The sequence below is a fragment of the Vipera berus genome (genome assembly GCF_964194415.1).
Source record: "Vipera berus genome assembly, chromosome: 1".
Taxonomy (NCBI): Eukaryota; Metazoa; Chordata; class Lepidosauria; order Squamata; family Viperidae; genus Vipera; species Vipera berus.
The window spans coordinates 299,302,417-299,323,272 of NC_138202.1; the positions used below are offsets into that span (position 1 = coordinate 299,302,417).

Here is a 20,856-nt window from a genome sequence, read left to right on the forward strand (position 1 = left end):
GAGACCCGGCGACGTTTGGGGAGGTTTGGGGAGGCGCCCAAACCTCCCCAAACATCGGCAGGTCTCCGTTCCTCCGCGCCCTGCCTGCCTGCTTCTTTCCGCTGTGGAAAGAAGCAGGCAGGCAGGGCGCAGAGGTCCGGAGACCTGCCGACGTTTGGGGAGGTTTGGGGAGGTGCGCGCGCACCTCCCCAAACCTCCCCAAACTTCGGCAGGTCTCCGGACGGCGGCGGCTTGGGAGAGGTGCGCGCGATCCTGGAAGCACCGAAGCAAGTCCTCGGTAAGCTCCGGGCGGTCACTTGCTTCGCGTCTCCTGAGGGAAGGGGGGGCGACTGGAGCGGGCGTGTTTCCTCGCCTGCTGGGCGCCGCGATTTGCCCGGGGAACGCGCGGGCCCCGAATGGCAGCGTGGAGCGAGGAAGCGGACAGCCAGGGCTTCCCCGAGAGCCGCGGCCACACAGGGTATTCCTGTGTATTCAGGCTTGCAAAATGGCGGATTGAGCCTCTGCTGGCGGCAGAGGCTTGCAGAACGGCGGATCGGCTTATACTCGAGTCAACAACTTTTTCCAGTTTTTGGGGGTGAAATTGGGGGTCTCGGCTTATACTCGAGTCGGCTTATACTCAAGTATATACGGTAGTAATTTTTTCCTTCTGCAGCCCCTTCAATGTCCCCAAAACCTGCTCTGGATAGTGGGCTACTCTTTGGGGCAAATATATAAGGGAGGACAGAAGCTGCCAAAAGAAAGGAAGGAGTAAAATAATTCTATTGTATTAATATATTTTCATACCATCCATGGACATTCAATTTACTGTAATATGCTTCTTTTAAGAATTTGCAGAAACTAGATTAGAATAAGTTATAAAATATTGAGATATGGGATTCCAATTTTAAAATAGTTCTATTTGTCCCTAGATAGCTTCTAGATTGAATTTGAAGTACAGTATTTGATATTATGGATTTAAGATATCGCAATGTCCTATTAAACTATCTATATCTTAAATAAAAATATTTTAGATTTTAGCATAGTCTACAGTGTGATTGTATTTTCAAAGAACTTGCTCTACACATACAAGACACTTTGTATGAGAAAGTTCATTCTGTCCTTCCTTTGGTTAAATCTATGCAGTTGCAGAAGACTTCCCTAAGAGCAGATCCCTGGTACTCCAGCTTTTTCCTATTTTGCTAGTTTTTTAAAATTTACTTGAGTAATTTCATTTTTCTCTATTAGATCTGTATTCCATTCAGATTCAAAGTAAATCAACATAATGCAAACTGCTTTTATTAACATCAATGTGGATCACTCCACTCTAAGATAAAGGCTTCTTCAATGAACGTTATGGGCTGTCATTTTTGTACAGTGGACATGGAAAAGATGTTTTCTTTTTGTTTTCCTAAAATCAACAATTAACTTTTCTCTATCTGAGCCAGTCAGAGATTTCCCAGGAAAATGGCCTGTCAACAGTGGACTGCAGTTTGTTTTTTTAGGAGCTGGAATTCTTCAGTTTTACAGTGTAAAACCTGGCAAGCTACAAAGTGTTCAGTGCAAGCTGACAAGGATCTCCTGTGGTGCCATTATATATCATATGCAAGACTCATAAGCATAGGAGATACAGCAGGAGAAACCAGGTAGTCTGTTCTGTCAAGATGGCTAGTGAATCTGACATAGGGTGTTGCTAGTAAATGCCTGATCTGTCTAGTGTAAAAACATTACACATTTCATGGTTTGTTGGTTTATTTTATTTTAGTTTAGTTTTAGTTTTATTTTAGTTTTATTGAATTTTTATACCGCCCTTCTCCCGAAGGACTCAGGGCGGTGAACAGGGCATATAAATAGAAATACAAAAGTTAAAAAAGGATTAAATTATTGCCCGAATTAAAACAATCAAAATATAAAAAACATTAAAACCCTAACATTCCCCCATCAGGCCAGGCCAGCTTGTTCGAATAGATGGGTCTTTAACCCGCACCGGAAGGAGCGAAGATCCGAGTCGACGCCGGCAGCAGGTGGTCCCCGAGGTATTCCGGACCCATGCCATGTAAGGACTTAAAAACCATCAGCAAGACCTTGAACCTCACCCGGAAGACAACTGGTAACCAATGCAGCTCGCAGAGCAAAGGTGTAACATGGGAGTACCGGGAAACTCCCAAGACAACTCTCGCGGCCGCATTCTGTACCAGTTGGAGCCTCCGAGTGGTCTTCAAGGGAAGCCCCATGTAAAGAGCATTGCAGTAGTCCAGACGAGAGGTCACGAGCGCATGAGTGACCGTACACAGGGCATCCCGGTCCAGATAGGGCCGCAACTGACGCACCAGGCGAACCTGAGCGAAAGCCCCCCTAGTCACGGCTACTATGTGATCTTCTAGAGCAGGGGTCGGCAACCTAAAAAAGGAAAAGAGCCACTGGGAACCGGTTCCATCACAAATTTAAAAAAGTGGGAGCCGCGTGCGTGTGTCCATGCACGCGCATGCGCAAAAAAAGTTTTGCGCATGCGCAAAACGGTTTTTTGCGCATGCGCGGACTCACGCAGTTGCCATTTTTTTAAAAAAGTGAGATGGAACCGGTTCCCGGTTGCCCGACGGCGACGGCCCGTCTGCAAAGCTGCCGCTTTCAGCAGCTTTGCAGACGGGCCGCGGCAGCTTCCTCAAAGAGCAGCGCCCCTGCCCATTCTGAGAGGTGCGCGCGCACCTCTCTGAACGACCGGAGGTGCGCGCGCACCTCCCCAAACCTTTGGAGAGGTGCGCGCGCACCTCCGCGCGAACGGGCAGAGGTGCCGCTCTTTGAGGAAGCTGTAGCGGCCCATCTCCGAAGCTGCCGAAAGCTTTGGAGACGGGCCGCTACAGCTTCCTCAAAGAGCGGCATCTTTGCCCGTTCGCGCGGAGGTACGCGCGCACCTCTCCAAAGGTTTGGGGAGGTGCGCGCACACCTCCGGTCGTTCGGAGAGGTGCGCGCGCACCTCTCAGAATGGGCAGGGGCGCTGCTCTTTGAGGAAGCTGTAGCGGCCCATCTGCAAAGCTGCCGAAAGTGGCAGCTTCGGAGACAGGCTGCTACAGCTTCCTCAAAGAGCGGCATCTCTGCCCGTTCGCGCGGAGGTACGCGCGCACCTCTCCAAAGGTTTGGGTAGGTGCGCGTGCACCTCCGGTCGTTCGGAGAGGTGCGCGCGCACCTCTCAGAATGGGCAGGGGCGCTGCTCTTTGAGGAAGCTGTAGCGGCCCGTCTGCAAAGCTGCCGAAAGCGGCAGCTTCGGAGACGGGCCGCGACAGCTTCCTCAAAGAGCGGCACCTCTGCCCGTTCGCGCGGAGGTACGCGCGCACCTCTCCAAAGGTTTGGGGAGGTGCGCGCGCACCTCCGCCCATTCGGGGAGGTGCGCGCACGGGCGGTGCCACTCTCCATTTGGAGAGGTGCGCGCGCACCACTGCCCGTTCAGAGGTGCGCGCGCACCGGGCGGCTGGGAGCCGCAGGAGACGGCTCAAAGAGCTGCATGCGGCTCCGGAGCCGCGGGTTGCCGACCCGTGTTCTAGAGTAAGCCGTGAATCTAGGAGGACTCCCAAGTTGCGAGCCCTATCCACGGGGGGTAAAAACTCACCCCCCATAGAAAGAGATGGAACATTTTGAATGTCCCGGGATGCCGGAATGTACAGCCACTCAGTCTTGTCAGGGTTGAGCTGAAGTCTGTTCCTCCCCATCCAGACCCGAACCGCCTCCAGGCAACGGGACATCACAGCGAGGGCATCACTGGGGTGGTTTGGGGTCAAAATAAAAAGTTGGGTATCATCGGCATATTGATGATACCCAACTCCAAAACCACGAATGATCTCACCCAGCGGTTTCATGTAGATGTTGAACAGGAGAGGCGAGAGGACTGACCCCTGAGGAACTCCACAAACGAGAGACCTAGGGGTCGACCTCTGCCCCCCTGCCAACACCGACTGCGAGCGTCCCAGGAGATAGGAGAACCACCGAAGAACTGTGCCTCCCAGTCCCAATCCCCTGAGACGCCGCAGCAGGATACCATGGTCGATGGTATCGAAAGCCACCGAGAGGTCTAATAGGACTAGGACAGAGGAATATCCCCTGTCCCGGGCCCTCCAGAGATCATTCACCAGAGCGACCAATGCCGTCTCCGTGCTGTACCCGGGCCTGAAACCCGATTGGTACGGGTCTAGATAATCCGCTTCATCCAGGACCAGAGGGAGCTGATGCACCACCACACTCTCAACAACCTTCGCAAGAAAGCGAAGGTTGGAGACTGGACGAAAGTTGTTTAACACAGCTGGGTCCAAGGCAGGCTTCTTGAGGAAAGGTCTCACCACCACCTCCTTCAAGTCAGGCCTGTTGTTGTTATTGACATTTGGCTGAGTGAAGGTAAGAATGAGGTCTGCCCAGCTGGATCTAAGTTCCTGCATCAAGCCTTAAGGCCAGTAACATCGGAGGGGGTAATGGCACTGATTTATTGGGACGCTTATCAGTCAGTGTAGGCAGTGCTCCTGCAGTGGGCAGGCTACAAGTTCTTGGGCCATACATCAAGTTCCCTTCGTCCAGTGCGCTCCCACAGGGTCTTCTCAGGGTGCCGCCGGTAAAAGATTGCCGGCGGATAACACCCAGGGGGAGGGCCTTTTCTGTGGGTGCGCCTGCCCTCTGGAACCAGCTGCCCGTGGAGCTCAGGACTACCCCTGACCTACGTTCATTCCGCAGAGACCTGAAGACTTGGCTCTTTGAGCTCTCTGACCCAGGCTGAGAATTTTAACTGGGTTTTATTTTCAGGGATAATTTAATCTTTTATTTGTCTTTTAACTTTGTATTTTGTATTGGTATGATTTTAAAATGCCCTGTAAACCGCCCTGAGTCCTTCGGGAAAGGGCGGTATATAAATCTAATAAATCTAAATACTACATAGCTACTTAGCTTATTGGTCTACCGACTGCCAAGCTACCCTGGAAGATCTTTTCCTAGATTTTACTAGAAAAGCAGATAGAAGCCACTGTTAAGAGGGCACTTTCCTAGCTTTGGCTGGTGCACCATTGTGGGCCTATCTGGCCAAAAGGACTTTGGTACAATGACTTCCCTAAGATTACTACAATGTGATGTACATGGGGCTGACTTTGAAGATCTCATAGAGTTTGCAGTTAATTCAAATTGTACTGTCTGATGTACTGACTGGTGTTTGCCTATGGAAGCATATTATATACGGTAAGTGCTGTAGGTCTTACACTGATTACTAATAGACCTCCAGATAAAATTTAAAGTGCTGATATTAACCTGCATGACCTGGTGCCTGATTAACTGCAAGACTGCATGCTCCCATCAGAATTGGTCCATTCAATTCAATCTACTTTAATGCCAACTGTTAGCGGCATTACTTTTTAATGGCTGTGCCAGTCCTTTGGAAAAGCCTCCCAATGAATTTCTAATTGGCTCTTAGCCTGAGTGCCTTTCAGAAACTGCTCAGAGCTCTTCAAAAGCACACTGGGGCCTTGGTTTCATCTTAGTTCAGTTGTAATTATTTTTTAAATTTAATTTTATTCTATGTTTTCACTTGTACGTGGATCTTTTACTTGTGTACTCTTGTAGCATATTTTTTCTTATGCATTTAATATTGCAGAGCTCCAAGAATCTTTAGGCAATTAGCTGCAAATTTGGTAAATAAACAATAAATAACTTATCAAAGGACGTAGTGGCTCAGTGGGTTAGGACGCTGAGCTTGTCGATCAGAAGGTCGGCAGTTTGGCGGGTCGAATCCCGAGTACCGCGTAACAGAGTGAGCGCCTGTTACTTGTCCCAGCTTCTGCCAAACTAGCAGTTCGAAAGCATGTAAAAATGCAAATAGAAAAATAGGGACCACTACGGTGGGAAGGTAACAGCGTTCCGTGCGCCTTTGGCGTCTAGTCATGCCGGCCACACGACCACGGAGACGTCCTCGGACAAGCGCTGGCTCTTCGGCTTTGAAACAGAGATGAGCACCGCCCCCTAGAGTCGGAAACGACTAGCACGCATGTGCGGGGGAGCCTTTTACCTTTACCTAACTTATCAAAATCACAGTTTTACTTACAGTGTTAATATTCATCCACCTAGTTCTCAAGGCATCCTTCTTAAATAAGGCAAACAATTTTTTAAGCAAACCAAGAACCACAGTGATACAGTGGTTCTGAATCAAAAGAGTAGATATGATTAATTCTAGATCAGAGCCTTGAATTCAAAATCTTCCTCAATCATGAAGGTTGAAACCAATTGTTTCTCTTAAATTTGCACAGAGAGATTTAAGGCTAAAATAGTTTAAACTCTCCAGAATGAACAGATACAGATATAATAAATACATAGAGAAAATAAAATCATAAAACATTTGTTACATCTTGTAGTTAATGCAAAACACATTTCATATTTGTGCTATAGGTTTAGCAAACAAATTTTCACAAACATACACAGATATGTATCTCTTCTGGAAAGAGATGTAAAGAGACCACTCATTGTCTCAAGCATATTGTCAGAAAAAAACAGATGTTTACAGACAGAAAGGGCTGATTCAAAACATTTTTGCTACCTCAGGTGGGTCAGCAAATCCTAATCCTCCATTTCTCATTGAATTACCATATCCTAATAATAATTATTTTCAGCCTAACCAATCACATCACACAAAATTACAATGAGGATAAAAATAACTTTAATCCCAACCTTTATTTCTTAGAAAAATGACATATGTAAATGTAACAGAATATAATGTTTTAGGGTGGGGGAAGTGAGATCCAAAGGGGGAAAAGATGCTGAGGTCTGGATCATGTGGGACCATTATGCAGTACCTGTTGTGTTTCTCAACCTCAGTAATCTTAAAATGTTGATGTTAACTCCAAAACTCCAGAATTCCCCAGGTAACATGCCTTCTTTTATTTTTATTTTACTTATTTCATGTATGTTGTCTTTCTTTTACTATTTATAGCAAGGAACCACAACTTAGTACAAATTGATAAGCATAGCATGGTCTTAAAAAAAGAAAATGTTATTTGTATGGCCTATATCTCCAGGCCTTATTGAGTGTTACAGTAAACAACAATGTATATGTTGCACACCTTTGCATTCCAAAGCTAGAATCTCTGGCCACAGACAGCAGATGCAGATAATTTGTATGGGGAAAAACATGCTTTAGTAAATTTCTTACACTCTCATCTGGGAATTCAAGATACTACATGCAGTTCCCCTGTATTTTTTTCTCATAACCCAATGAGATAAGATTAAGCTGATATGTTTTTGAAAAGCAGAAAATAGAAGAATCTGTTCAAAAGGTTCTGTCAAAGGAGCTTCCCTTTTAGATACCCCATACATTTGACTGTTTGGTTTAGTATGTTACCCTGATTTACCAAGAGCAAAGGACTGAAATATATTTTGTGATGTCACAATGAAAAACCAGTGACATAAAACATAGGGTAACAAATTTGAAATGCTTGAGTTTGCATTATGAAATTGTGAGGTACATTTTGTCACTTTTTCAACATTGCATTTTGCACCACATGCTTATGCCAGCAAGCGTCACTGTTGTGTGAGTATTTAAAGGCGAATATGATTTCAATCATTACATCAATCTGCTATCAGTACAACTGGCCCAAACTTTATATTTAAAAAAAAAGAAAATAAGAGATAAAGACTTTTTATGTGTACCATATACAAAACGAACAGCATTAACAGTGGAATTCTATAGCGTACACATTAATTTAGAAACCCAACCGAGTTAAACGAGGTGGATGAGAGTTGCAGTCTAAAGAATACGATCATTACCTTTCATAAGACTGATCAGACATTTTGGGGACAAGGGCAATGTAATTTCAATATCACAGAACTGTCACTAAGTACTTTATTTAAAACAGTTTTCCTAAGGTGGTTTTTTTTTGGGGGGGGGAGGGGATGTAATTACGTTCTGCTAAATTTAATTAAACACACGGTCCTGGCACACGAACGGCCTTCAATAGTGCAGTTTCGCTTTTATTTTATTTTACAAAGAGCTACATACAAATCCGTTTAAGTAATAACTAAAAAAAAAAACCTGGAGTTTGCATTCCAAAGCACAGGCTTAAAAGGCCCACGTACGTAAAGGGCGTCAACTGCACACACAACGGCCCCTCCTACCCAGGATCCTAAATTCCAGACTTACAAGCTTTCACTACGGGATGAACGAAACCCCCATCGCCGCTTTGCACCCCAGGAAAATCCCGCGGGAAACCCGCTGCCCATCTCGATGCGGAGCCCTTGACCAGGGGTCTTCAAACTTGACCCTTTTATGACTTGTGGACTTCAACTCCCAGAATTCCTCAGCCAGCAAAGCTGGCTGAGGAATTCTGGGAGTTGAAGTCCACAAGTCATAAAAGGGCCAAGTTTGAAGACCCCTGCCCTTGACAAAAAGCTCGCGACGACTCCTTGGGAATCCCCCATCAGATAGATGCCCTTCGCTTTGCCTCGAAATAACCTCGCCGAGTGGCTAAGAAATGCTCAGGGCCGCGGCCCCATAGGAGCAAGCAGGCGCGTGGGAGAACCCCGAGGAAACTCCCCCCCCCCCCGAGCCCTTAGCGCCGCCAGACTTACCGGCAGGAGCGCTGGAGCAGGACCACTCCCCCACCCCCTTCCGCCGGCCGTGGCGTTCAGGCGTCGCCGCGAGCGCTGACGTCACCCTAGCAACGACAGCGCGAGCGCTCGGCGCGCTGACGTCATCGCGACGGTAACGAAAGCGAGACTCTGGAGAAATTGCAAGATACAAATTTGCAGAGGTGGAGATCGTTCCTTTTTTTTTTTTTGGCGCTGGGTAATTTCCGAAGAAAAGAAAAGAAAAAAAAGAAAAAAAGAAAAGAAAGAAAGAAGCGCCTGATCTCCGCTCCTTCCGGCGCGATCTTAAAACCCACCTTTTTGAACAAGCCGGCCTGACCTGATGGGATGGGGTTGGGTTTTATAAATTAATTGGTCTTAACTTTTAATCTGTATTAATGTATTACGGGCATCGCTGTTTAATTACTTTTTAATAATTTTTAATTTTTGTATCTTGTTTTTATTATGTATTGCCCTGTTCACCGCCCTGAGTCCTTCGGGAGAAGGGCGGTATACAAATTAAATTAATAAATAAATAAAAAACAAGCCACGTCATCTTTACCTATCTCCTCTTGGAAATAACGCTCCTTAAAAAAGGGAGAAATTCAAGGCTGAAATTCAACCCAGGCGGATGGGCGCCAGCGAAGGTGCTCAAAACATAAATCAAAATCTGCTTGAGCTGCGACGAAACTTAATCCGAGGAAGAAAAAAAAACTGAGATTCGTTTCAATATTTCACTTTTTATTAAACGAAACGGAACCAGGGGTTTTTATTTATTTTTTGGGATTGGATTTAATTGGATTTAATCTTTTTTAATTGTTTTTAACTTTTGTATTGACTTGGTTTTAAATACCCTGTAAACCGTCCTGAGTCCTTCGGGAAAGGGCGGTATATAAATCCAATCCAATAAAATAAAATAAAATAAAATACTATCCGACTCAATTCAACTTGTTTTCGGAATTAGCCCATTGCTACTAACAAAGATCAGTTGCGTTTCCCTTTTTGTTTTGTTTTTTTTAAAAAAAAAAACCTCAAAAGGAGATTCATTCACAACAAACAGAGTAGGGTCACACTGGCCTTAGGATACATAGGCAAAGTCTTAAAAGTCCAGAGAAAGAAGTCTCTAATCATTGGCCTTCTGCCTTCTTGCTTCCATCTATAGTTTGCAATTTCCCTGCCCAGTAAAAGGTAGACCAGATAAACCAAAACTAAACTAAACTTTCCTCCTAGTAATTATCCTATGCATTAAGCAAATTGGAACGGTGACATAAAAAAATAATTCTTGCAAATGTTACACATTACAATCACGTTGCCCTTTTTATGCCATAATGCAGTGAAGAGTTTTCATTCCTCCATTGATGTAGGGTTCAGAATGCAACAACCAGTTTATAGGATGAAAATCGCACTTGCGTGTACAAAAGATACTATTAATTTTTTTCCTCTATATTCTCCAATTATGGTTGGTTGCATTCTACCAGACTGTCAGTCAACCCAATTACTGTAGACTGGGTTTCGCATTCACCTATCAAGCCCTTCCCAAAGACCAGAGACAGATGTTTGATGGTATGAAAGGTATTATTGCAGGAAGCAAGATATAACGTGTAAAGGTGCTTTTTGCAAATGACTTGTGGTGATTTTATCAATGCCAATAGAGTTCAAGGGTTGTTTTGGGATTGCAACCAAAGCACCTATCGCTATTGGTACTATCTTTGCTTTTTTTTGGGCCAGTCATTCTACTTCTATTTGCAGATCTTTCTATTTTGTGATTATTTATTGAAGAAATACAACTAGCAACTGCCTGGAAAGTTCATAAAGTTTTCTTGGCAGGATTTCAGAAGTGATTTGTCATTATCTGCTTCTGCTTCCTATGGCTAGATAAAGTGACTGGCCCAGGGTAATTGAGCATGCTTCATGCCTAAGGGTGGGACTAGAACTCACGCTCCCAGTTTGTAGCCTTATGCCTTAATGTTACATATTTATTTTGTACTGTTTAAGCTGTTATTATGTATTCTGCCCAGAGTCAGTTATTGAGATGGGAAGCTATAGAAATCAAATAAAACCACTACAAGCAGTCCTCACTTGTAATGACCCTGGGACAAGGAACTCCACTGCTGAGCAAGACCAGCAACTCCACTGCTGAGCAATTATGAAATCAACTATGCTTTCCAGCTAGGTAAACATCTTCCAGTACTCTCCTGAAATCTCTTCCTCTCCAGTCGCTCCAAGTGAAGGGAGACAGACCAAGTAATTTCTGTAGGCCCGCTCTCCTTTTCCTGACCCTTCTCCCTCCCACATGCACAACAGAGAGAGTGATGAGGAAGGGATTTCAATAGAGCACTATGTACTTTTGCACATCAAAAGCAATGTGATTGTGCATCAGCAACAGGAAACAATCAGGCAAAAGAGAAATTGTGCCTATAAAAATTGCTTGTTTTCCCATCCTCGCAGAACAGAAAGATTGGAGGAAAAAAAATCCACAAGAGTACTATAAGGTATCTGTGCAATGTGCATGAGGCTTTCAGACCCAACCTGTTTTTATGATTGCATTAGTTTTGATGTGTAGAAGAGCAGTTTACTCTTTTGCAATCCCTTTCTAATCTCTTTGCTCTGCAACTGTGGGGGGAGGGAGAAAAAACACAGGACAGGAATAGAACATGTACTGAGTGTAATGATAATCACTTGATTAAGGAACACTGTGAAGATATTAAATGGTAACTTGGGTGTAAAATTATTTTTTTTCAGCATCTTTGTAATTTGAGTTGCTAAAAAAGTGACTGGTAAGAGGAATATTTCTATACTAAAGTGGTTCCCAATGTATTCTCCAAAGCCAATAATTTCCTGGTTTTTGCTTTGCAAACAGCCAACAGAACCTGAAATTGTTTTTCCTAGTGCAAAATATAAAGCATAAACAAGATTCCACAAGAGTAAGCTTTAGCAACAGAGAATAAAAAAGAGTACAAGTTCACAATTTAGTATGCAAGTATTTAATATTTTCCATCGTATTTCATATTTTCTGTCTTCTTCCAGAAAAAAAGTCTTAAACTGCCATTTTGAACTTTTGTCAGCACTTCAAAATGATCCAAATACTGCAACCTTTATTTAGACTAGGGGCAAGAATCAATTTGTATTGCACTACAGAATTCACCAACCATAAAAAGGGTTCTAAGGTAAACATTTTTCCAGAAGAAAAATTTCAGAACATTTGGCTGCACTCAGGCACTATGGCAAAATAATATTTTTTTAAAAAAAAAGTTGGCCCTATTTCATTTATTTCACATGATTTGTCCTAATTGTGGTTCACCATTAAAAAAAAATCAGTTAAGAAGCTTTGTTCTACCCCAAGAGATCCCTGCCTAGTAGACACAAAGCAAATTTCTAAATAACAAAAAGCTAAAAGCTGTTTTTGCTATGGTAGATTTGGAAATTCACACCTTGATAAAGATCTTAACAACACTGGTTTTGAGAATGATCCACAGGTTTACATGCCTCAAAATAAAAATATTAGAATATTCTGTCTTCAGACTAAGCAGGAAATTGCCAAAATTGATCTTCCCATCTCTCCTTACACACAAAAGGAAAAGAAAGGAGTTTGAGACCATCAGTGCACCTCTGCTCACTCCCTAACTTCCAGTCTGAATCATTCTTCTGCTATAGTACACTAAAAGTGCTCAAGTTCACAGCAAAGTTCATAAATTAAGTAGGGAGGAGTAACAGAATATAGAATCAGCTACTCTTCCCCCCCCCCACAATTACATCTATTGTTTTTCCTTAAAGAAGTTACAACAGTTTATTGATGAATGCTCACAGCGCATTGTTGTTATTTCTAACCTAGATTAAAGTCACCATGTGATTAGGGTTCAGGATTTCAATCCAGTAGCCATCAGGATCCTGAATAAAAGCCAGGCCTTTCATTTTACCTATAAAAGAGAAATATGTAGTTTTAATAAATTTCAGTATAATTCTCATTTTAAGCTTTTACAAGGTATATATGTCCCAGGATAATGTTGTAGGATCCAATTTGGGTCGGTCACCAGAGGTTCCCTGAGGATGGGGGCTTCAGCATGAGTCCAAAAGCTCAGAAGACCAAACCTCTGGTCCCCGTGACCGACCCAGATTGGATCCCACTTTACAACTTTCCAAGATTAGCATCATTTCTTCTCCAAGAATTTTTTTTTCCAGAGACAAGATTTTTATCATTTATTTGCAAAAAGCAAGCTAAAAATAGACAAATAGGTTGGAGACACACATCGTGCTACCCTACATATATGTATATATAATTTGACATGATCAATGTATTCACCGATTAATCTCAATACTACGTACAAAGAAAAAGGCATTATTGGTTCACAGCACACTCACCATCATCTGGTTTTTTCACAAATTTTACCCCCAATTCTTCAAATCTTTTACAAGCTTTATTTACATCAGGAACAGCAATTCCAATGTGACCTAAAAATAATCAGAATAATCAAAAACAGTGCTACATTTGGTAATATGTGAATAATGCCTTTGTTCATAAAGCATTGACATAAATCATCTATTTTTTGGGGGAATAAAAACCAGGAACTACAACCATAATTCTATAATACATACAGAAGAAATCTATTAATAGCATTCAAAATTACATTTAAAAGGGAACAGCCACAATCTGATGTGATCTGGATGCATTGGTACAACTCCTATCATTTATATCCAGGTCTGAAACTCAATGACAGGATTATGAGAATTATAATTCAATAAATTTAGAGATTATCAAGAAGATACCACTTTACTGAATGAACCAGAGAATCACTGGGGACCTTATATCGATCTAGTCCAATCCCTAGCTTGCTGAAATACACTAAACCAGCAGTCCCAAACTTTTTTGGCACCAGGGATGTGTCATGCCGATACCGCACCCACCCCATTGCCGGCAATGGAAAATGTCGCAATACGTCGCAACACATCATGTGACGTTGCGAGTTTGACACCCCTGAGGTACAATGTTCTTTTTAGCTGAAGTTCCTCCAGTAGAATTACACAGTAATTGCAAATATGGTTTCTCTGACAAATGAAGCCCAACCTGGAAGGAAATGTATGCTGCCATCAGATTGTGGAAACTGAATACAATCTGTATTAAATTGGGGAGAGACGGTCCTAGAGCCAATGCCATTGTTTTATTTCATGGAAAAAGTTTTCAACCATCAAAACATTCAAAAAAAATATGAAGCTGGAATAGAGGTTTCCCCCCTCCCCCCCCGTTTCCCTTTCTTTTTCAGACTTTTCTGGAAATAAAAGACACACAGGTAATACATTTTGGCTTTTTTCAAAACATACCAAATCCTCTGGGGTCTGAATTGCCATTGTGGTAAGCCTGTTTCTCATCATTTTCAGTGCCCCAGTTGCTGAAAGAAAGAAAGGGGACATATGGAATAAGTGGAGGACAAATTTGATTTTGATTTTATTAAATTTATATGCCGCCCTTCTCCCTGAGGACTCAGGGCGGTTCACAACAATAAAAATTAAAAAACATAGAGTAAAAAATTTAAAAAAGAATTAAACAATAGATGCAATAATTACGAGACAATTTAACCCAGTAAAAAACCTAATTAAAAACTGTAGTCAGTCCAGGCCCGCTTGTTGGAACAACCAGGTCTTCAGGTCACGGCGGAAGGACCGAAGATCAGGGGCCATCCACAGCTCCGGGGGTAGTTCATTCCAGAGAGTATAATATCAGAATCTGAAAACCTGAGAGAGAATCCTTCCTCCCTTCTTACACTAAAGAGAATCAAGGCTAAGTATTCTTAACTTTTTCCTCATCTCCTCCTCTTTGGATTAAATTATTGCTTGCATAATGGATCTTGATTTCCTTCTTCAAGACCATTTTCATACCCTCTACAGCAGACATGTCAAACTCGTGATGTCACGTGATGTCGTGCGACGTATTGGAGCTTTTTCCCCATTGTCGGCAATGGGGTGGGTGCGATTTCTTCGTGATGCGTCCAGCCCATGGGCCGGCAGTTTGACACCCCTGCTCTATAGGAACAAGACCTTTCTTTTTTTAAAAAAAAATTTTAAGTGTATCCTCTCTTTTCTAGGTGATCCATAGTTTGCAAAAAGATTGTTTCTTATTCATTTCTCACATCTCCAGGTTTGAAGATTATATAGTAGATGAAAACCTGTGGACTAGGGAAAAACCAATATGCAACAGTCACCAGATTTCAAAGAATACACTCACTGTGTCAGTTCTACTGTGGCCTTCCTGGAAAAGGTCCATGCTATCCTCTCATTATTATCTTTTGGAATATCATTTTTATCTTCATAGGCCAAAAAGTAGAGGGAGAACTTCATAGAAGGAAAATCATATTTTTGAAGTAAACTGAGGGGAAAAAAACATACAAATTATTTCATTCTAAACATTTTTCCAGTTTCCTCATTGTAACACAGTACTAAGCCCCTTGATGATCAGCTTTAGGACTGCTGTTGACAATTTTTTAAATTGAAAAAAATCAATTAAAAATAAACATGAGGTTTACAATGACAACAAAAGCATACAAGAAAGTTGTATTATTTTCTTATATAGATCAAATCCAGAAAGACTCTTACTATGGCAGTGTTGAGGAAAATACAACATTTTTGCTTATATAAAATCCCAGTTTTCACTAAGAAAATATTTGGATTTTTTATTCAAAAACATTTGTGAGGAACAACATAAATTAGCCTATAGTTTGCTTTTTATTGATAAACAAAACTACTTCTGAGCAGAGAGATATGAATGCACTTTACATCTCCCAAATCCTTACTTAATACATTAATCAGTTTTAATTCAGACTACTTATAACAAGTATGGTAGCCCAAAGCGTTTAGTTTCTCATTATTTCAAAGATACTTTTTAGTTGTTGTTACTGGTAGGGTGAGATGGGGAGGAACAACATTCTGCTTCAAACCTTGGAGGAAAGGCAGAGTTAAGCATGTTTTGTCAAATTATTGACAAAAACATTATACCCACAAAGAAAAACAAAAAGTCCTTTTACTGAGCTGAGGTTCTCATCAAAGAAAAGGAAAAGGGGTTTTGTTTCTTTCTTTAGTAGTTCATCTTTTATGTGCCAGGTTTTCTCAAAGTCCTTCCAAATTGTTGGAACAGTTTAAAGCAGCTTAAAATATTTCATTAGCTGAGGACTAGATCCAAGTCTTTTGTTTTTAGATGGTTAAAATGCTCATGAAGACAAGTAAATTCTTTTTACTTACGTCATCCCAAGAATTCTAGTATAAAAATCCAGTGATTTTTTAGGATCTTTTACTCTTAGCATTGTCTGCTGCATAAGAAAGTCCTACAGAAAAATACAGCTTTGGTAAATCAGAAGTCTCAACAACATAGAATATAGTTTTCCTAGGGATAAAAAAATAGCCAAGGCTAAAATGATATTTGTTTTGATATCAGATTAACAGCACAATATTACATGGTCAGTACTTGCACAGTTTTAACAGGATTCTGGTGGATGTTATTATTTTGATGCTTGGGGTACTGAATAACAATCAAAGAACTACTGTTTTAAAAGGCAGCTTCAAATTGAAAATTTTTGCTCAGCCTAAGAATCTAAATAAAAACATTGTAAGAAACGACTGTCCAGGCTCTCCTTAAATACATCACCTTCCTTGATAATTGGTTCACTTTACATCTGTTCTTACTGATATGTTTCTAACTTTCACTGGATCCTTCAGGAAATTATTCCATTTCATATACTCTGGGACAATAAAAAAGACTGTTATGTATCACCTTTTCAGGGATTTTAAAGTGTGGTCCTGCTCTCCTTAGATTTTGTTTTTCCAAGTTAAATGAACCCAGTGCTTTCAATTTTTCAATTTAAGACTTGAAATTCAGCTCCCTGATTTTTCATGTTTTCTTTCTACTTACTCCAACTTTGTTAAAAAGAAAATGCACATTGGAATGCAAAGATCACCAACCAGTGCCTCATATTATGAAGGGCTGTAGAGTGCTTTAGCTTCAAAGAATGCCTGCCTGCAACTTCTTAAACCACTTACATCCACAATGCAATCCCTGAAAAAGATTTGCTTGGCTTAAAGAATTACAACATGGTACAACCATTTGTTCAGCGACTGTTCAAGTTATGATGGTGCTGAATGAGGGGTCTAATGAGCAGTCCATATCCATGAAGTTGAGGTCGTCATGGTATACCTGCAGTAATATGATTGTGATTCGGATGCTTGGAAACTGTCTTGCACTTAAGAAGGTCATCTGTGACCTTCCCTGCCAGTTTCCCACAAGCAAAGTCAATGGGGAAGGCAGGAAAGGTCACAAATTTCTCCCATAAGTCACTCTTACTTTCACCATTTTTTCTCCTGAGGAGCTCTCGGATAACATGAGGAATTGTTGGTAAGAGAGGTTTGATTTAAATAACTCTTGCAACATAGTTCTATTTTATCTTTTCAAAAGAACATTATAGTATGTTAAATGGAGCTAATTCCCAGAGATATATATATAGATAAGTTTACAATGTCCCAAAGGTGCTTTTTTCAAGAGGTAACTGGACTTTCTTGTTGTTGTTTTTTGAAGACGTTTCACTTCTCATCCAAGAAGCTTCTTCACCTCTGACTGGATGGTGGGGAATGGAAGAATTTATATTCCTTGCACACAGCTGCAAGGAATATAAATCCTTCCATTCAGAGCTGAAGAAGCTTCTTGGATGAGAAGAGATGCATCTTCAAAGAAAAACAAGAAAGTCCAGTTGCCTCCTGAAAAAGGTACCTTTGGGACAACCATGACCTGGATGACTGAGAATCTCCATAGACGTCAGATTACAATCGACTACTCTGTGTTAAATCTCCCTAAACTTGGTATAAGTAAATACCAATACAACTATGTTATTAACAGAGAAGAATATAAAGTACCTCAAGGGATTATGATAACACTTGAGAAGGCATTTAGAATAATCCTCATTCAGGTCTCAATGTGTAATCTTACAATCCTATGTCGATATGAGAGGTCCTTGGTACTCTCTGAGCTTGGTTGTTTTCTTGCAGATGTTTCACTACTCAAACTAGATAACATCATCAGGATTGGTACTAGTTTCAACAATGAAACAAAATGAGGACCCTCATTTCAATCCTGAGCTACACTTATTCTCCTTTATTGGCTACACAGATCTATCATGGTTAGTAGGATAGTTAATAAAGTATAAAATAAATAAAATAAATGTGTAGAGTTGCTTTCCTGAACTTGAGGCTGTCCAGATATGAGACTCTCGCTGCGCAAGGTTTTAAAGGATAGAAGTGCTGGTCAAGTGCACAGACCAGACTGGAAAATAAAGAATATTTGTACTTCAGGGTTGAAATGAGGGGTCCTTGGTGCTCTCTGAGCTTGTTTTCTTGCAGATGCTGATGAGGTTACCTAGTTTGGGCAATGAAACGTCTGCAAGAAATCAAGCAAACTCAGAGAGCACCAAGGACCACTCAGGCAAGAAAAGGCTGGCATGAGGCGACATGTAAATCAAGATCACGTGAAGTGTTAATGCCACTTTATAGTTCCTTGGTAAGGCCACACTTAGAATACTGCATCCAGTTTTGGTCACCACAATATAAAAAAGACGTTGAGACTCTAGAAAGCATGCAGAGAAGAGCAACAAAGATGATCAGGGGACTGGAGGCTAAAATATAGAGAACAGTTGCTGGAATTGGGTACGTCTAATTTAATGAAAAGGACTATGGTAGGGATGACATGATAGCGGTGTTCCAATATCTCAGGGGCTGCCACAAAGAAGAGGGAGTTGAGCTATTCTCCAAAGCAGCTGAAAGCAAGACAAGAAGCAATGGATGGAAACTAATCAAAGGGAGAATTAAGGAGAAATTTCCTGACTGTTAGAACAATTAACCAGTGGAACAACTTGCCTCCAAAAGTTGTGAATGCTCCAACAGTGGAAGTTGTTAAGAAGAGATGGGACAACCATTTGTCTGAAATGGTATAGGGCAGCGGGTAGGCAACCTTGGCTCTTTTATGACTCGTGGACTTCAACTCCCAGAATTCCTGAGCCAGCACAGCTGGCTCAGGAATTCTGGGAGTTGAAGTCCACGAATCATAAAAGAGCCAAGGTTGCCTACCCCTGGTATAGGGCTTCCTGCCTGAGCGGGGGTTGGACTAGAAGACCCCCCCACCCAAAGGTCCCTTCCAACTCTGTTATTCTATTCTATTAGCATTCCGGGAAGGATATGATCCTCCGGCAGTAGACTTGAGGTTACTTTTTAGCTTGGCTTCCACCCTGGTATTCTGCAACGCCTGAATCCTACGAGCTCTTTCGGCGGAGCGAAAGTTGCTCGCAGTGCAATCAAGACAGGCCCTCTTCTTCCCACTTTCCAGCAAGCTCTCTCCGTTTCTTCAAAGGTTTCCTCCTCCTTGAAAGTCACTTTCCTCCCCTTTACCTTCGTGCTGGGATCAGGGTCGGAACAGGCACTACAGGCTTCCTCATCGGTCAGACCGCTCAACTCGCCTTGCTCCGACATGCTGCAACCAGGGACCCGAACAGCCACCCCGACTTACGCCCAGTCCGTCCCCGCCCAGTAGCGTATTTTAGAGGCGACGAGGAGAAAAAAAAAAGCGATGAGACTCTCCAGCCAATAGAGGCAAGGCATGCAAATCGGGCAAAACTGTAGTTTGGCCTACATCCACACTGTATACTACGGTAGCAGATCTACTTCAATACCTTCCTTCAGTTCCCAGCGTTCTTTGCGGCAGGAGAGTTACCTCCCCAATTCCTTTAAAAGGAAAGAGGATTCATCCCTTATAAAAGATGAGGAAGCTAGGTGTTATTGCGAGTTCACTTTTCGCTGGGTGGCGATGCAAAATGCATAAGTAGATGTGAGAGCAGCTACAGTAGGACTGCAGAGAACTAAACGATAGGAAGTACAATTTTTTAAATAAAATTATGTGTTAAGAAATTTGAGGAAAACTTTTTAAAACTATTAATACCGTATATCCAATAAAGAACGATTAATTTGAACATGCTCTTCAAAAGCAAAGAACTGAGCAAAATACTTAGCCACAGGAGACTTAATGGAAAATTTTAACTTGTTTGGTATTCTCACCAAATCCAATTTTCTGAAATCTCATGATGGCTGTGAAGCATTGTTTTTCAAGGTCAGTGTTTATTATAGCAAATAAGACATTTGGTTAATAACAGTTGAGCAGAAGGCTGCAGTTGAAGAAGCTGTTATTAAAGCAATGTTCTCCAACTTAGTATTGCCCGCATGTACATTGCTCAAATGCTTATTCAATAAAATATGAGTTGACTCTGTTAATGCAGCAATTCATTCATGCCTTCAAGTTAGTATTGACTCTTGGCAACTGCCTGGACCAGTCCCTGCAGTGTTCTTGGCAAGATTTGCAGAAGTAATTCTCAGCATAGTAAACCATAAACTACCATTTATAAAATTACAGTCTTTGGTTTACTACTGTATAGCACTCTCTTAGGGTAATTTTCTTGGATTAATCTGGCAGACTGGAGCAACAGAGAGCAGATTTTAACTTTTTTCTGCAGGGCTTTTCAAAGTACTGTCCCGTTCCTTCTTTTCTCCAGGCTAAATGACTCCAGTTCTTCCAGATCCTTCTTGTGTACTTTTCTTTTGAATCATTCCAACTTCCCAGAAAAAAAATGGTGTAAAGAAATGGACACAAGAAGGCAAAAAGTCACTGGTCACTATAAAGAGCAGCCTGTACAGGGCTTCCAATTCAAAACTGCTTTGGAGAATGCATGTTTGCAACTCCTTAAAGCAGTTGTGTTTGCAGTGCAATCTCAGAAAAAAGGTGCTTGGTTTAAGGAATACAGGGAGGTATGAACTTATTTCCACAGTGAAGCAATTTTTTGCCTTTAATCCAAAATTTCTAACATAAAAGCTTCAAAAACCAATAATAATCAGCAACAATTGGACTGAGTAAAATGGATTAATTGTCTATTGAGTCAAATTTACTGTAATTTTTAAACTTCTTTATGACATAAACTTTCCAGAATGTTCTGAAGAGTTCAGTTTTAAACTGAACATTTGTTAAGATGTTTGAAAAAGTTACACAATAACATAATTCAGTAATTCAGAAGCATTTGTAACCATATTGTCATCCTTTACCAGTACATATCAATCAAAATAACAGGCTTGATCAAGAGAGTCTAGATTTAAAGAGATTAGAACATGAGTGTCAAACTTGCGTGTCACGTGACGTGCTGCGACATATTGCAATTTTTTTTGCATTGCCAGAGCTGGGGTGGGCGCGGCCTCCACATGATGCAACCGACCTGTGGGCTGGCAGTTTGACAC

General features: G+C 41.7%; 2 protein-coding genes across 2 annotated transcripts in view; both read right to left on the bottom strand.

Annotated features, from left to right (window-relative positions):
- The window catches only part of BTBD9 (BTB domain containing 9), a 141,488-nt gene extending 132,403 nt beyond the window's left edge, over positions 1-9,085 (bottom strand). Inside the window, exon 1 of the mRNA XM_081315251.1 lies at positions 8,560-9,085. The gene's annotated coding sequence lies outside the window, so the exon portion shown is untranslated. The remainder of the gene's footprint in view (positions 1-8,559) is intronic.
- A 2,439-nt stretch (positions 9,086-11,524) lies between these two features.
- GLO1 (glyoxalase I) lies at positions 11,525-19,464 on the bottom strand. Its single transcript, XM_081319092.1, has 6 exons — positions 18,970-19,464; positions 15,784-15,866; positions 14,774-14,914; positions 13,873-13,940; positions 12,916-13,005; positions 11,525-12,473 (listed from the first exon to the last, which is right to left on the bottom strand). Exons 1-6 carry the CDS (start codon positions 19,048-19,050, stop codon positions 12,385-12,387), a joined length of 552 nt encoding a protein of 183 aa, XP_081175218.1. The 5' UTR covers positions 19,051-19,464; the 3' UTR covers positions 11,525-12,384.
- Positions 19,465-20,856: the final 1,392 nt, after the last annotated feature.